This window comes from Platalea leucorodia (assembly GCF_965183815.1).
Source record: "Platalea leucorodia genome assembly, chromosome: 1".
In the NCBI taxonomy this organism is placed as follows: domain Eukaryota; kingdom Metazoa; phylum Chordata; class Aves; order Pelecaniformes; family Threskiornithidae; genus Platalea; species Platalea leucorodia.
Window position 1 is genome coordinate 104501498 of NC_138823.1, and position 18558 is coordinate 104520055.

General features: G+C 39.7%; 1 protein-coding gene across 3 annotated transcripts in view; it reads right to left on the minus strand.

Annotated features, from left to right (window-relative positions):
- Positions 1 to 18558, minus strand: part of COL15A1 (collagen type XV alpha 1 chain) — a 161968-nt gene that overhangs the window by 18984 nt on the left and 124426 nt on the right. For all 3 annotated transcript variants that reach the window (XM_082328615.1, XM_082328614.1, XM_082328613.1), the window contains 8 exons: positions 18352 to 18429; positions 18192 to 18227; positions 13478 to 13531; positions 13338 to 13397; positions 11182 to 11250; positions 10765 to 10806; positions 8339 to 8384; positions 4161 to 4250 (listed from right to left, as the gene is read on the minus strand). In XM_082328615.1, the coding sequence (XP_082184741.1) occupies positions 4161 to 4250; positions 8339 to 8384; positions 10765 to 10806; positions 11182 to 11250; positions 13338 to 13397; positions 13478 to 13531; positions 18192 to 18227; positions 18352 to 18429 (475 nt within the window). The remainder of the gene's footprint in view (positions 1 to 4160; positions 4251 to 8338; positions 8385 to 10764; positions 10807 to 11181; positions 11251 to 13337; positions 13398 to 13477; positions 13532 to 18191; positions 18228 to 18351; positions 18430 to 18558) is intronic.

Here is an 18558-nt window from a genome sequence, read left to right on the forward strand (position 1 = left end):
CTGAAAAATGAAGAAAATACAATGAAGTACAATAATTATCTGTAATTTTCTTTTTAAAAACACTGCTTTGGATGTTACAGGTTTAGGAGTTTAAAGGAAAATTATTTACAATTATAACATTAACCTTTAAATCTAACAGATATTTTTAGTTTGTTTTCCTAACAAAGCAAGGCTTACATGCCCTGTCTTCTCTGTCACTCCTCCACCTTAATAATTTCTGAATCTGATTGTGAATTTCAGACAAAGAGAGCAAAGAATGCTCAAAGATGAAAAATTCAGTTTCCTGAAAAAATGGCAGCTGGGCAGAGGGTGAAAGAGAAGCATTCAAATTAACCCCTTTGATGGAAACAAAGGTAAAAGAAAAGCTTTCCATATGTTTTGCCAGCAGTGGGGTGGCCAATTGGTAGTTGCGTTATTGTTCATGGAAGGACAGTACCATAACCTACAAGAAAAAGAACCAGTGTTACTGCCATGTTGCTGATCATAGAATAATTGTTCCTTGACATTTTTCTTCAACAAAACCCAATACCAGCATCAATGGTTATACCACCTGTGTTGTGTTGTCTGCCAATGGTGGTCAGCCAAAGCTGTCAAGCCAGCACAAAAAGTCTAAAAAGCCTTCAAATATTCTCTGTTTGGCATATGCTTGGAAAAAAAAACCCAACTGTTTTACAGCTGTCCATAACAGCTTGATGCATTTTCTTCAAATGTGTTCTGATTAATTTTTGAGATCTTTGGGTCCAACCCTATGCCAGCCATAGCATTCAGGTCTCAGTACACTATCTCAGACACAATTAAGTCAAGTAGACATTGTATACATCTGTACTCTGGGACAGAAATGTTTTCCCACTATGGCAACTATTTTCATTTTATTCCAACCCTGCCAATTATATCTCACTGCAGTGATTTGCTTGATCCATGTGAGGGGATGGGGAACAGACAGGTGGAATGGAATGGTAGGTGTCCTTCTCAGATGTTGCTTAGTATTAGGCTCTACACTGGGCAATATCTGAGGTCTTTCTAGGATGACCAGCAAGCAGACTAGGCCTGGGCAAGGTACGTGAGGAAGAGGGAGGTCTCCACTCTAAGTGGAAGTCAAAAATCTGTTGTAGGGAACCAGTAGGCTCTACCTACACTGGTATGTAAACTGTATTAGACCGGTTCCTCAGCCCTGAGGTAAAGTGGCCCAGCTTCCATCCATACCGCTAAACTCTCCTCCTCGCTCCCGAAGCATGAGAGAGTTATCCATACAGCCTATTGCACAAATCCCTGGCTTAAGCTATCCCTCAGACCATGCTATTGTCTGGGAAAGTGTTACTTGCTGTAGGCTGAATCCAGACCAGGAAATATGGGAACAATGAAACTGCAGGACAATTATCCTCTGTGTCCTGGGTCTGTTTAGTTTACTAGTACACACAGCCAGAGAAGTTTGCCTGACATGGCTTCTCAACAGGCACACCTAGTTCAGTCTTCTTCTGTAGACATTCAGCTGAGGGCTGGAAAGCAATTTTTGGCAGGACCTTTAGGGATCTTAACACTAGCCAGAGGGAAACATACTTTGTTGTGTGGCTTCTGCTGGTAGACCAGACATTTTCATTTCAGTTTGTTTTCAGATGTTGCCGAAACATACTAACAGCACTTTGCATGTACATAATCAATGGCAAAATCATGCCCTCCCAACAATCATAAAGTCATAGAACTTTGGTGGTCTTCCTTTTAGAAAATGGGTAGCTACACTGCTTTCAGATCTGGGATCTGATCTAGAAATTAACTTAGCCCCTGGAGCAACAGAACTTACTTATTACCAGAATTAATGCTTGCCCAGTGAGAAGTGATCTTGCTCCACCTCATTCATTTTCCTTTAGCTCCATTCCTTCCACGATTCACAGAGAAAATGGTGAAACTTCTTCTTCATACAGAAAAGAAGGTCTCAGGACAAACAAACAGGCAAAAGGGTGGATTTGGATGAGTGTCAAAACTTGTCCAGAATGCCAGGGTGGCCTTTTGGAGAATGACCCACAGGAATGAAGGGAGTTGACTATGGTCAAGGGCCAGCACACTGCAATAAACCCTGCATTTTCGAGTAGCAGATCTTCAGCCTTAGGCAATTGGGTCTGAGACTATGATACAGTGAAGTCTTCTCCTCTATTTCTAGGTATGTTTTCTTACAAGGCTCCAAACTGTGCTCCTCCAGCCAGAAACACCGGGGTTGTGCTGGAGCATTGCTCATGTGGTTGGAACACAGCACCTATGCTCTGGATACTTACTGCACCGGCCTCTATACAGAGTAGCTAAATAAAGTGCGGCCTGCCATTTACCCACTTTTTGTGTTGGCTTCATATTTTTGCATGGTATCAATTAATAGAGCCTGTTTGTAAGGTTGGAGAGGAGACATTTTGTGAAAATGAAAAATAAATCCACTGCGTGGACAAGTACCACAGTTCAGGAAGCTTTTCTGATTGCTGGAACTCAACAGGTATTGTAGTGGAAGGAGCTTCAGCATCTGTCCTTCAGAGAAGGTTTTGAAAAATTCCTGTACTTTAATCATGTTCCACTACCCTGAAACTTCTAGCTTGTGAATTTTCACTGTCAAATATTATGTGGATATCTGTGAGACCTAGAGAATTGGTTTGTATGAAAGAATGTTTTAGCAACTACATCAACGAGCAAAAACCAAACAGGAATATTTTTTTAGAGCAGCAACAGAATTGGTCTCAGTTAATATATTTTAACTTCACAAAATATGGAAGATAGTCAATCTATTTGGATTCAGTTGGCAAACATATGAATAAATCCCTGTTACTTTAGGAGAAAGGTGAATTAAGTTTTCAATTTAACCAGAATTCTCATGTTATTTTCACCATCCTTCACTAGCTGCAGTTTTACAACAAGATCATAAGCATAATCCTTTCATAATCCTCTCCTTCTGAAGCACCTGAAATCATCAGGTGTAGGCAAAAATACTTGTAGGACATTAATTTGCACTAAATACAGAACCTGGGAGGGAACAGACGTGTTCATGGTGGATAAACCAGCACAGAAGAGAAAATTTTCTTAATTTCTGTTTAGGTATGCTTCTTGCTTCTTTTTACAGGTTTATTGATGACTAGGAAGCACTAATGACTTATTTTAAGGCACTGGATATTGATCAGAATAAAAATTAATGAAGACAAGACAAGAAAACAGATTTTATTAGAAGAAACAGATGTCCTCTTAAAAATAACCAAAATACCATGTTCAGTCAACAGAACTGTGTCTTTGGAACAAAGACAGAAATATCCATATAGATGTAGTTTTGTGTTTGTTATCAACACATTAGAGAACAAAGATTATAAATATGGTATAACAACATTAATTGGATATACTGCTTCTTCTGTTTCAAATTATTTCTGACACTGACCAAAGCCTTATCTCAGTATATGAGATTTCAAAAAATATATAGAAAAGGAAGAGTTTGTAATAGCAGTCTTTTCAAATAGATGCTTGTTTCTGTAACTATTTTTGAATGTGTAAGAATTAGCAATGTGTATCAACTTTTTGATACAGAAAAGTAAATCTTTGGTGAGGAACATCTGTTATGATGCTTCTACCACCAGTGAATTAGTATTTTTAGTTCACACAGACTTTTCGTGATTATCACAAATAAAGCATAGAATATTAAAAAGTTGGTTGAAATGGAGATCATCTAGTTCCACCTCCTGCTGGAAGTGGGACTGTCACCAACAAATGACTGCCTTGAACTCAGAATGCAGAGGTGTGTTACCCTGAAATGGGAAGCACTGGATTTTAGCCCACTTGGCTCAAAAAGATTGACAACAAAACAATATCTCAGGAAGTGGACATGACATCCTTCTAAGATTTCAAGAAATCTCTGACCAGCCAGTTACATTTCAATATCTATTCTTCTACTTAACACATTCATAATACTCACAAATGTGCCGTACAGATACTTATTTTCAGAAGACATTTTTTATAACATTATGGGTTTTGTTGTTCTTTGTGTCAGTTCAGCAAGGAACCTAGGTTCCTAGGTACCTGTCTTTAGGCAGGTAAGGCTGCAGGGGTAAGTATCAAAGTACTTTGTTGAATTGCTTTTTAAGTAAGTTAGTTAAACATGTATTCCTTTACAGGATATCAATGACATATCAGATTTAGTATACCTGGTGGTCCTGGAGCACCTCTGTCTCCCTTTTCTCCTTTTAAGTCCGCTGAACTGTGCAGCCCCCAGGAATCTCTGTTTGCTTTAGCACCTGCCATAAAAGCATCACAAATCCATGAGAACTTGCAAACAGCAGAGACTGTAGCAGTGACAACCAAACCACCGAAAGTGAGAGAAGACTTTTCCATACATGTGGGGCACGTTGCTCCAGTCCCTATATGCTTGTCTCACTCTCTCATGAACATTGAATGGCTGCCTGATTGTTCTCTCTTATCATCAACTGCAACATGTGCAAGACAATCTCTCTTACAAGTCAATCTTTCACTCTCTGTTCCCTAACCACCTAGCCTAAGACCCTCTGAACAAACCTGTTCTCACTGCATTTGTGAAATTCATTGGGCAAGTGTAGAAACGGTTCTTGAGTTATGGCTCTGCATTTGATACTACATCTTCTACTATCTCCAGCCTCCAAAACGGACCAATAAATGATAATATCTGCAACTGTGAATGTCAAAAATGTTATCGTTTATTGCTCCTTCATGTCATAAAAGCATTAATAATGAAGAAAATGTTCTCTGAGAACAGAAATGCTTTTAGCATAATTTTCCATCTGGGTGAGCTAAGGGTAGAATTGCACCTACATCTGGATAAACCTTCTATTTTTCCAGATATTGCTAAACTTTCATGGTAACCTTACCCTATAAAATATCTGGGTAAAATTACCCCTGAGTGTTTAGACTTCTTAGGTCTGATTTCTTTTTTTGTTCTATCTGAGTAATTGCTAGTATCTTTGCAACATTAATGTAAAATAACATCAGTCTGCCACAGTAACATCTTATAGCCACTTCCTTCAGGTAGAAATGCCTTTTCAAGTTTAAGGTGAGGTGGTCCTACTCTGAGTTATGAGCAGGAAGGGTGCTGAAGTACAATAACAAGCAGATACAAGACATATTGCTTGAAGTGTCTGTGATATCTTCAGCCCCTGTGTTCAGTTGTGATCTGTGCTGGGAGTCAGTGGATCACTAAGAACACTGGCTCTTTTCTAACCTGGTCTGATTAGACTTGTGAATTTCACTGGGGTGAGCACAGAAGCAGTCTCTTGCTTGGGTACCCAGTCCATGCTCCATGACCTGGTGCCACTTATAAATAAGACTTCATTGGTAAGAAAGGCTTAGTTTGAAAAATTGTTACAGAATTTTTCCTTCTTCTATTTGTGCAGAATGGCTACAACTACAGAAGAATGAGGTGTACTTCTTCCGTTTCAGAGCCCCATGTTACAATGGAAGTTTCCATCCAGTTCCTCTCCACCCTTCTCTTTTGTCTTTCAGCCATGAGAAGTGAAAGCTGGTCATACTCCCGTGGGTCTCCCCATTATGTGTCTGGTGACTTCAGCCTCCAGCTGTGAGCCCATGTTCAAATGCCTATTGACAGAACAGTGGGGCCTCATTTTATGTTGCACTGAGGCCAATCACACAATCTCTCAGGTGTGCAGTTAGACAGTTTTCCTAGCTGCAAGCTGAACCCTAACTGTCCAACTGTGACATCTTCAGAGTTATTTTCCAGATGGATTTCCAGTCCAGTCATCAGTATATTAGGTTATCTTAAAATATTGAGACCAATACAGAGCTTATACAAGCAAGCCCCGACTTTCTCGTCTTCAAGATGTCTTCCTTTACGACTTACTATGTTCATTCTTGCCCTTTATCCTGATCTCTTGCACTCATTTCCTTTTCTTCCTTACTTTTTCCATTTGAGTCAAGGTGGCATGGTCTTTCCAAGTGTCTCAGTCATTGCTGAGGAAGAGGAGCTGTTCCAGTTGCTGATACCAGCCCGCTGTCTACTCTCTGGACCACACTAGAGCTGGTGCCCAGATAGCCATCTCTTCCCCCAGAAACAGCCCCAAGCCCCAGTGTTTGGAGCTGGTATAACATGTACTACTGCTGCATTATTCAACTTGTTTTGCATGCACTGTTTTTGCCATGCAGGCTCTGACCTATCTGATTAAACTGTAAACTCTCCAGGCTTCTCTGCATTGTGATGGGAACAATAATTTAATTCCCAGGAACATGGGAACTGGGAAAGAGGTTCAGGCTGTATATTAGAGGCTGCAGTACTGCTTTTTTCCACATAATTACTCTGAAAGTATAATAAATATAGGCAGGAATAAATTTTTATTATAAGTAGTTAAATAAAAGGAGAAAGACCACTGACTTCATTTCCTCTGTCATCTTGAGAAGACCTTCTTCTCCATTGTGTACTTCTGGATCATAAGAAAGCTGCTGGCTGCTCCCTGGGGGTGCTCTGGGACTTGGTTTTAATGTCCCAACTTTTTTTCCTGCTCCAAGAAGCTCTGAAGGGGCAAAACTGTCACAGAACTTTCTGCTACCCTTAGAACTAGAAGGATTTCCACGCAATTTGGTCAAGGCAGCACTATTTCAATCAACATTCATAATTTTTTTTTCCCACAGAATTGCTACTTGTTTCCCTCTGCATGTAACTGAATCCATCCTTGGAGCATGTCTTTGAGGAAGGACAAAAGCACTGAACCACAGACACAGGCTTGCCTTAATTTTAATGCCTGGTGCACACAGTAAGTGACCACTTTGTGCTTACCTGGTGGAGTACTAGCTCAAGAATGGAATGGTCAGACCATTACAATAATCTTAAAATGGGATGAAAACTGTATGTAAATGGTGACTTTTCCTCCTTAAATCAAAGAAAGAAGGGATGCATGCTGGAATGACTTTAGGATTTACTGTTTGGGTTCGGAATCAGTATGCATTTAGAGAAAAGAAACTATAATGATTAATTGAATAAAACTGACAAGTTTTAAACAAAATTGTCATAGTCAACATCCTCACTTTCAAGCTTTTACCTAGGCTGAAAGTCTAAAAAGAGCAGAATGTCCTTTAGCAGCTTGTAGTCAACTCTTAGAACTAAGGAAAATGTCTTGAACCAAGAACTTTGGGCTCTGTCTGGGCATTTATTCTGTTAGATAATGGATTCTTTGTTAAAAACAAAAATATGGACAGGGAAATCTTTTGGAGTCTGTGCAGGGGGAGACAAGCAATTGGGAGTCTTTGAATTTAGGAGCAGCAATGGACAGACTAGGCTCTATGGACTTAATTCTGTGGACATAGCCCTGAAGAAATGTGGACAGTTTGCCAAGCACAAGACTTAGGCTTTCACTTGTAAGAGGTGAGTCAGTCATTCAGCAGTAAGGATTCAGAAAGAAAGTTCAGGGCATCATTGTACCCCACAAATTTGACCCTCTATTGTCCTGAAACCTCCTTCCATTAAAAGGAGAGAAAAGTGACAACATTTCTCCAGCCTTGTGACAATTTCCTCAGGGTCCTCATGTACAGAGTTTCTCATCCTCCTTCCCCATTAGTCTTACTTCCTTCTTTGTCTGCCTGTCAGATTTTTGTCCTAGCCACTCTCAAACCCCAGAAACTACTTTCTTTTCAACAGGGCTCACCTTCTTAGAGAAGGAGGGAATGAGAAACTTTTCTTCTGTCTCGCCAGAAAATTCACCCCCCCACACAGAAAGACCTGTTAATAGCGTGTTTCTTTCCCTCAGCAATATTCTCTGGGACTCCAGCAGCCAATATGTGTTGACCCTGCCTGTTACAGTTTTCTTTCAAAGAAAAGGATGGGAGCTCTGATTACAAGCTCAGGTTTTTTGATATCAGTCACTCAGAGAAGGGAAGTGGTTTTCACACCATCAGTCAAACACTGGAGGAAAGAGACCACCTGGTTTCTTGGTGGGATGTAGTATCAGGTGGACTTTAGAATTTGCATCTTAGGAGCATTGCCAGAGCAGAGAGTAATGACTTGGTGTAGCCATGTGTGACACCTCTGCTCTGACAGAGGACTTCTAAGATTAGATCTTGCAGACACTGTGTTGCACTGCTCAATTTAGAAATCTTAGTCTTTAAAGTGCAGACCTAGGCTCATTTGTTCTTTAGCCTACATGTTGAGACTGGACCAAGATATGATCTTATAGTTTCAGAAGAAAAAGAAGCAAGACCACCTTTTCTTTTCTGTTTGTTTTTTTTTTTTCCCTTTTTTTCCCCATAAACCCAGTTATGAAATAGCCAAGAAAAAGCAAAAAGAGCTTAAATAAGCAAAAACATAAAAAGCTTATGTAAACCAAGGTGCAAGAAAATAATTACTCACTGTGGACTTTAAGAGCTTCTTGATTTCCAGGATAAGGAGTGCTCACCTACAGACAAAGAAATCTATTAAAAATTATCCATATACATTAACCAATGGAAGCTGGTCACTTGAGGTGACTGAAAAGCCTGGAAAATTTGCATGCCATCACAGTAAATATTATAACAACATTCTGGGATTATCTCCAGTTTGACGAGGTCCAAGTATTAGCTGATCAAGATTTTTCAGGATTGTGCTCTTTTTAACATGCAACATGCTGTCAGCAAGAGGGTAACAACATGCGTTTTGGAGGCATCGGCAAATCCTACTCTCAGTCATGCCAGTGAAGCATCAGAAAACTCATTCTCCAAGAATAATTCCAAATTTACATCACGGCATTTGAAAGCAGGATTTGATTTTTGACTGTAAGATAACAGACTGTGTTTGTAAATTTTTCATCAGATCATGGCTATGCCTACTGTCTGATGTTGATCTATGCTCCAGATGTATTGAGACCACAGCTGGGAGGCAGAAGCTATTCTAGTCTATCCTGTTCTGACACCAGCCACCTGTAACAGTGGGCATGCTACATACCTCTACTGCCTGTCTTCAAAATAGGGACAGTGCAGGAGTTAAAATGTGGCACAGTGCTTGGAAATTGACAGATCTTAGTACTAGCTAGTACTATTTATATGAATCTAACAAAGTGTATGAAAAAAAAATTGAGGGTGCTGCATCTGGCTAGTCCTGTAGTATTAGCTCTTAGAAGTCTTACTCACATGGATAGCTCCATTAACTTCAGAAGTTCAGTTCACATGAGGAAAACTTGTGGGGTTCAGTCTGTAGTTCTTTATCGATATTCATTTATGTAGGCATGTACAGCAGACTTCTTATCTATAAACTCGGACAGGTTTAGGAGATTATTCACAAATGTAGGACAAATCTATCTAGCATACTCAGATGCACGAAGAGGTGTTTATAAGTACAGATTTCTATTACTTGTGCACATAAAAGTTACTGTTATTTTTCACTGATTGTAACCTTCTTGAAAAGTGACTTTTTATTATTATCTGAAATTCAGCAAAAATAGGCTTGTATTGTTTGAATCATTCCACAGAGAATCATAGGAGAGTTGAGGTTGGAAGGCATCTTTGGAGATTGTCTAGCCCAAAGCAGGATCAACTACGTTAGGTTGCTCAGGGCCTCGTCCAGTCAGGTTTCAGAGGTGAGGCTGACTAATCCATATGCGATTACGGACATATGTGATTAACATACAAGAATGTTATACGGTGAGAATGGGAGGATTTAAGGGAGGAATTCAAAGAGGTAAAAAGATGGTGCCTGGAGGTGGTAGGCCAAAACTGTAGAAATGTCAAATTACCATAGAGTAATGACTATTTATCATTAATTAACATAAAGATCCATAAGCTGAGATACATCTTTCTTCAGCAGTAAGGGTAGGGTGATGATGAGTACCAATGCATCTAGCATAGTGTAAATCAAGAGCTGCTTCTCTAAAATAAGTGAAAAAGAACTGTAATGGAAATTGGAGGAGGGGGCACAATACTGTTTTGAGCTATACTGTCTAACAGAAAAGTAGAACAGCCATACTGCATGCCACACTGTTCAGGGGAGGACTGTGGCTCTCAAAGACAGAATCCTTTCCAAGTACCTAACCCACAGCTTAACAGTACAATATTGCCCTAGGAAAAGTACTTCCAGGACTGAACGCTGTTCGCAGTTCATTACAGGATGTAATTTCCAAGATTCATTAAACAAAAATTACATCAGAGTGTTTTGAAAATATAAACTCCATCTCCTTTCTTTTAACACTACGTGTGAAGTTGAAGGTCCTTTGAAGGTAATGGGGGCTTTGTTATTCCTTTGGAAAGCAGGGGCAGAGCTTCACCTGCTGTCATTCTTGAAATAATAAATGTTTATATGTGAATAGACTGCATTTGAGGGTCAAATAAAGAACATGATCCTTCTTTTCTGATGCATCTTTCATGCCACAATGAAATACATAACAAGTCTTATTGAAATTGAAAACAGCTAAAGATATAAAAACAGGTAGATGGTATTTATATATACATTGAAAAATCTGTGTACATGTATGTGTGAACATTCAGCTCCCAAAGCAACTCTTGAACTATGGAAACATGGATTTTGAAAGGCATTAAAAGTGTTAGGACAACCGACTAGTCAAAGTGCGTTAAGCAGAAGGTTCTAGTGTTTCTAGTTCTGTTATATATTTTATATACAGCTAATTTGGGGTATCTAAACACTTGAAAATCTGTTACCTTGAAGACTAGGTAAAACACATCTCTGGTGCAAAGCAGAAGCAGGGGGAGAAAAGCTGCAAAGCTACTGTGGTTATTTATATAGCTACTTTGGTTATGTACTGTCATGGTCATGCATTTTGCTGAGAGCAGATTCTGTGTATGACTTACTGGCATTTTGCAATGAGGTCTGGGAGAGACTGGGAAAACTGTCTGTTGTAAACAGTAAGGGAAACTATTTTAATGAATGTAGGTATAGTACAGCAGATAACACACTAAATAGATCTAATAGACATGATGGGACAAAGCTGTCAAAACAAAAATCAGCACCTCCTGAGCAGAGTGCCCAACCTGCTGCCTGGGAGCTCCCACAGGTCTGTCAGCAGGTCCCACTGTGTGTGGGGGGCAAAACTCTTACAAGACAGTGGCTCTGGTTAAGAGATTTTTTCCTATGCACACAAGCAAGGTCACCCACTGTAAACTGTGTTGCCTGAAACAAGTTTTGATGTTTGCCTTTGCAAAGTGTTTCTAGAACAGCATATTTCTGCTACAGAGGCAGACCAGCAACTGATCCCCAGTTGTACTTACTCCTTTGATATAAACTATACGTCCTGGAGGTCCAGGGGGCCCCGGGAGTCCAGGCAAGCCAGGAAGGCCCTGGTCAGAGAGCGTGAAAGAAGGAAGATATTAGACAGATCTTTTCATATGCAATACAACTGAGCCTATAGAAAGAAGGCCAAGGGGCTCAGAAGGCCCCATTTAACCAAGAAGTTTTGTGTTAAATGGCTTGAGGGGAGACTGTGCCTTCAATTACAGGGACCAACCTGTCAGGTGAATTTTAGTATTTAACCTAAAGCACTTTGTGGAGAACAAAATGGTCTAAGATTGTTGTTTCCAGGGCAAAAAAAAACCCAAAACCCCACAACAAATCCCAAACTAGAAACCCCAAAGGACTAAAAATTGAAAGTAAATTAAAGGAAGTGGATCTCTCATCCAAGGAAAATTAGGTATCTGAGACTGGTCTGGGATTCTCAATACTGCTGAGATTCATATACTTTCAAGTGCCAGTCAGATAACTACACACTAATTAGCACCTTCAAGGAACCCTGCTAGACTGGAGGCGTGACTGCCCTTTAAAAAAAAATATGCCAGCTCTTTACCATGTCATTTAAAAACCTGGCATCTCGCCATGTCCATCTTTCACTCCACATCAATGCAAGCTTCTGTGAGGTGACACATGTTATCTCATCGATAATTAGAGATCCATTAGATTTTATCTTCCCTGAGCACTCCAGGAAGGACTATTAGAACATGTAGCCTGTTTTGTTTACGTGTTTGCTTTAATCTCCCAGCTTGATGTACTTTGTCTAGTTATACTTGCTTTAATAGTTTTTGTTTGGTTAAGGCAAACAATCCAGAAAATGAACCTTGACGATACTTGAATATATGGAGGAATGGAAATTCTAATATTTTCTGCCAGTGGCTAGTAATCTTTTCCATCATTTTCTTCCAATTAGAATTTGTCTAATTTGTCTGGTTTCACTTTCAGCAACTAAATTTCATTTTACACCTTTCTCTAGAGGTGTAAGCAACCTTTAGTACCTGGTCTTTTCTTTCTGTGAAGATACTTAAGTATTTACCAATTCTCAGTCTCCCTGTTAGTCAGATAAAGCAATATCATCATCTCACTGGTATTTATTGTCAAGATAGATAACATACTTGTGTTTTTCAGTTTGTGTGCCGTGTATTTTTTTTCTTTTAAACAAAGTAGAACCAGAGGACTCATACAACAGAATTAATTTACAAAAAGCGCTCTACTGAAATACAGTAAGATTGATTAGATCACCTCTTCTGATGCCTAGCGGACCCCTACCTTGTAATTTCTATGCTACCACAGTAAAATACCCTTGTCTTTTTTTCAGCATCTCTCTGATGCAGGTGAAATATTATTAGCTGCTGTTGTGGTATGGGTACCAATTTTTCTAGGACAGATTGCCCCATAACATCCGAACAGCCACACAAATCACTCTGCTATTGTGAAACTTATTGCTTATGCTCAGCAGTATTTACTGTTGTGTAGTCCAGTCTTCATGTTTGCCATGAGACCCCTTGTACGAAGTCTTTTCATAAGAATAGACTTGCAGCACCAGGACCTTGGTTCATCACTTGTCATTCCGTAATTACGGGTTGTAGGTGGGCATGGATATGCTATCATCTATGCAGTGGTCATTATTCTGGGTACATGTAAATGGCATCTAAAGCAGGTAGTAGATATTAGCAAGTATGTCCTTATTAGTAGTAGAGTAGATGCCACTTCACTATGATATGCTCAAGTGCTGTTTGTACTTGCGCTAGATAGCTAAGAGCCTATGGCAGTATCTTCACACCATGAGGGGTCATACTGATGGCCTGGATCAGGAAGTCTTTGAAATATAGAAAGAATTCGCAATCCCAGATCATTTGCTATTTGAACCAGCTATGCTAACAGTGAATCACACATTAACTGTTATACCTGGGAGCTGATACAACTATGTATATCCACAAGAACTGTCCAGATGGACCCAGAAGTTGACTTTTCAATGATTGTTACCAGATAACAAAAGTTGCAGAAACATATAATTGTTTCTAGATCATTTCAGGTTTTTAGTCCTGTCCTCATTTTAAAGAAATTAGTATAAATCAGACTTGACTTAAGATTTTAACAGGATTTTTTTTTCAACTAATTGCAGTACATAAGAACTTACATTAAATGCTTCGCCTCGATCACCTTTCACACCTCTCAGTCCATTCAGTCCTGGGCGGCCCTGAAATAAGTAGAAATAGTGTAGTATGTGTCAGAAGCAAGCTCCCCTATCTTTTTTCCACTTGAGAGCATAATACATACTGGACGTCCTGGGAAACCAAGTTCTCCTTTAGGTCCAGTAGGTCCTATTGGTCCCTGGACAAAAAAGAAAATGTGATTATGGAGAATATATGGAACATATCTTTAACATATATTTGAATATTTAGAATAAGAGGCATAGTTTTATGTTTGCATTAAAAATCAGTCTGTGATTGTCTGCAGAGATTGCACAGAATGTCCTCTGTACTTGCTCTGCTGAGTGACCTCCGAGGCTGAGGCCTGCCTATAACAGTCAGCTCTGGCTTGGAAAAGACTGGTTATCTGAAATGAGGTTTGAATTCTCAGCCATTTGAAGGGTGTGCAATTCAAAACTGAGTCACCATGTATCAAAGGAAAATTAAATGCATCGATCAGTAGAAAAAAGGCAGTTAGTGGTGTATGCTTTGTGCATCTCCTTTTTGTTTGCCTTGTTTTTCTGGTTATTTTTGAATCAGGCCCTATGAGGAAATGTCTGTGGATCAGCCTGAGAATTCATATAGTGACAGGTTTCTACATGACTCTTGCCAGCCTGGGTATGTGGATTTATGGGTCTGATAGTTGAAACAGAACAGATCCTTCTCTATACAAGAGTGACTGACCCATAGGGCCTCACAAATTGATACAAGTGACTGCAAAAAGAAAGGGCAAGCAGGCTGCCTGGGAAAAGCGGTCCAGGACTGTGGATGATCTATGACTGGCCATTTGCAAGCATGCAATTTCTAGGCAGCCAGCAAGTGATCAATAAAAAGCAGTAAACCTGAGGATACCACAGACTTTCATCTGCTGTCAGCTTCCTGAAACTCAACAAAACCACAAGGGTCTAGACAATCTCTTTACATATGTATCAACCTTTCTGGTTTAATTTCCTTTTTTTCAGTCTGGTGAAATGCTGAGATACCCCTTCTTGCATTATTGGTTAAAAAATCTCTTTCTATAGATCTCATGCAGATACCACTTATAGGTGACAATTGACGTGTTTAATCCCAAGAAATCACAGTACTTTCCGTGTAGTTATTGTATCGGACTTTCTATTTCTACCTGCAATATGGTGGTTAACACAGACCTGTGCTGATGGAAGAAAGACACTGGCTATTGCAGTGCTTACCACAATTTCAGCACATCACTTTAATGGTAACAAACGTTTGTTGGCATTGTGACTGCTACTTCAAAGGATAACTAGCAAACAATTGAAAAACAAGAGGAAATCCCCATCTTGCCATTCACTTGTTCTTGATTATTAAGGAAAGTGGAGACTAAGAAGGAAGAAAGCCTGTGGCAGAACTGAGTCTCCTTATTTATAGTCCAGTTCTGTTGCCATGTTATATCTCAGTTCAAGGCATAGAGGGAGCACAGGCAAGTGAAGAGCTAGAAAGGTTGCAAGAAATATCCTGATGTTTATACTTGGATGATTTGCATAATCAGAGCTTTGCACCTCATCTGATCAGCAGAATATTGACACAGGAATACCATCTGGATTCAAATACCAGTCTCTTACCAATCCATGAATTAAACTATTGCCATACTGATACAATTTTCAATTAACAAAACCTTTTTTTTTTTTGAAACTGGCAAGTGTTTGTCCTTGCCTTTATGTAGTATCTTTCCATTGAAAAGTGATGTACATTCATGGAAAATTTATCTGATGATGATAAGATGATTTATCTTAGCATCAAGCTGAAATTCATGGATTAATTGTTGTAATTTTTATCATGCCAAAACTGAAAACTAGATTAGAGAGGAAATTCAGACATGCTTAACATGTGAACATATTGATTCATAATATCACCATTGTAATCAGAGTTTAAAGTTCACTAATGGCAGCTGAAACTGTTCGAAGATAGTAGGACCTTTATTAAACTTCTGTTTAATTTCCTATTTGAAGGTAATTTCTGCCCATATGATCAAAGGTAAAGCCTGTGTCTAAAGCAGGCAATAGATTGCTGGTGGGCTCTGGCAGATGTGAACTTCAATATTGTGCCCCCAAGCTTTCAAAATGATTCAACCTACCGTTCTGTGCTACCATATCCAATAATGGGGTTTGAAAAAAAGAAAATCCAAAATGTTGTGGGGTATTTTTCTATTTCACTTTCCGGTATTTGAGCCTTTAAAGAATATGCAAATCTGAGCTTTACTGAGCAATGAAGATTATTAGAAACAGACTTTTTTATTAGTTTGAATAAAGAGAAGTGTCTGGATCTCATGCTTTGACTGGGCCGTTAAATAAATATCAACAACGTGAGAGATGACCATGCTGAAGCCACCTTTACTATATTTCCTCTGTCAAAGTGTCAGCCCACCCCTGACGTATGTTAGTGACTCCCTGAGACAGAAACCAGCAGTCACAGCTAGAAGTGAAAGAAGGAAGTGAGGAAACCACAGGAGACTGCTTACCAGAAAAGGAAATTTCATTTACAACAGCAGACAGTCAATTTGGGCAGACTGACACCGTGGTTCTTACTAAGGGCTCCTATTCAGTAACGTGCAGTGGTCTGCTTCACTGACAGTGAACAGCATAATCGAGCAGGTAAAAGATTCTCATTTCCCCTGTGGCAGGAGGTTGGATTCTCTGTCTCTTCTGCTTTTGCTGATAACAGTACTGATCTCCTGACTATCCCTAGCTCTCATCTGCCAAAGCACTACTTCTCTGTATCTCCTTGTGCTCCAAGCTCCTGTGATCCTCTCTTCTGTCCACCTGAAGACTTGAAAAGGAGGGGAACAATGAGTAGGGAATTTTTTTCAAATTCTGGAAACTTGTGTATGAGTTCATTGTGCCCTAACAGCACAGAGGCACGATCAGAGTCCCCAGCTGCCTCAAAGCTGTTCTTGGGCCAGGGTCTTACTTTGTGCAAAGTGGAAGAGAACCATCATAATGAAAACTTTGATAACTCATGTCACAGAGGCTCTGGCCCAGCACTCTGAAGTCTGTATATTTTTGCTGCACAGGACTCCCACTGACTACAAAGGGATTTTTTCTATGGGACAACACCAAAATGAACCATCCCTGTTAGCAGCGATGATCAAACTAGAGTTCTGCACTAAGAGGATGAACTGGCTGAGCAAAGTCTTGAGACATGTTTTGTGTGCCAAATTCTCCTGCAACATAACCATTTCCACCTGTGTTGGCAGGAACTTCTTCTGAATGGCCTTGTCTGCATGCTGAACTGTATGGCAGTACAAAAGGAGATGTAAACACAGAGTTTGGGACTGATAGCAAAAGGACATGTCCTGAAGGGCGCACAGCAACAGGATGAGAGGCAACGAACACAAGCTAGAACATTAGAAATTCCAAATAAATATAAGGAAAAACTTTTACCCAGAAGGTTGTCAAATACTGGAATGAGCTGCCCAGAGAGGCTGTGGAATCTCTATCCTAAGAGATGTTGAAGATTCAACTGGGCAAGTCCCTGAGATAAATACACCTGCTTTGGGCAGTGGTGTGCACTAGATGATCTCTGAAGTTCACTTGCATTCTAAATTATTCTATGACTCTGTGTTGAAGTGAAAGCATAGGCTCATCTTGCAGTCATACAAGGAGGAGAAAAGGAACTCCCATTCTGCTAAGTTAGGATAGGCCCCTCAAGGTATCTGATAGACAGTAATTAAGAAAGCAGTTACTCAGCACACCCAGTTATCCCCTTTTAAAGATGATGGAAACTGATGGCAAAATCTCCTACACGCCTTGGTGCACAGAAACGACATCACCTACTAACATTCACTTAGGCACAACAGAGACCAGGCTACATTAAAAGCAGAAGCAAAGAAACACTCAATATCCTTGATCTTTGGAATAGTAAACTAGAAGAAATTAATTCCTGCTCTAATGCTACATGAGTCTGGGCAACTGTTCTTATTTTATAACTAATTTCTTGTCCTTTCATACAACATTCTATGTCCAGTCAAAAATATCAGGCCAAGTACCTGAAAGAAGGCCTCTAAATCCTGATTCTGGTAAATGGTCTAACTCTACTACCTCATTTGCAGCTTCCCAGGATCCAAGGCAGTTGCAAATTATTGGCACCAACAGAAATTGAGCCTGATGTAGTCAGTTGTTTTAACATAAATCATAGAGAATAATTTAGATTGGAAAGGGACCTTTAGAGATCATCTAGTACAACCTCTTGTTCAAAGCAAGACAAACTTCCAAGTTAAGTCATGATACTCAGCACCTTCTTCTACAATCCACCATCTCTCTGAGCACGTATTTCTGTGTTTAACCACTTTTACTGTGAATTTTTTTCTTTATACCTAATTGGAATTTCCCTTGCTGGAACTTGTGATCATTGGCACTTGTCTTTTTCCTGTGCACCTCTGAGAAGGACCTGACTTCATCCATTCTGTAATTCCCTTTCAGGCAGAGGCAATTAGAGCTCCTCTCATCCTTTTATCTTCGGGGCTAAACAAACACAGTTCACTCAGAGTCGTAAGTTATTTAAGTTTCTAGCTCTGATGATATTTCACTGTCTGTTTAGGTAGTAACAGATACATTTTGTGCTACCAGAATTTAAATTCCCAATTGAGTGAGTAGTTTACAGCACCACATATATATCAACCACATTCTTTTCTGAAGAACATTGATTGTCCTGAAGCATGAATACTCCTTATCATCCCTACTCAGAAGGAATGAAAAGCTCAAACAAACTACCTTTACATTTACTATTATCTGTAAAACCAAAACAAAATAAAACCCAGAATCCACTCATCTTTGGAAATGTCTTACCATTGGTCCCACTGGTCCCACCACTCCAGCTTCACCCTGTTGAGGACGGACACACATAGAGCAATTACAAGGAGAACTCCTGCAGTATCTAGCAGAGGTGGCTGGTAACAAGGCCACCAAACATTCTGGAGGAACACAACACAACACAGTATTAGCTCACCTTCTCCCCTTTTCCTCTTAATAATTCAGTTAAAGATCCATCAGCAGCAATGATAGCTCCTGGTTCTCCCTTTTCACCCTGCAATTATCAAAATAATTTTACAGTGTTTACAAAGCAGTTCTCAATGAATCAGGAGAAGTCAAAGCGGCATTACTGCTGTTTGAAGCATGACAGATCAGTCATGCTGTGATATTAAATATAAAGTGA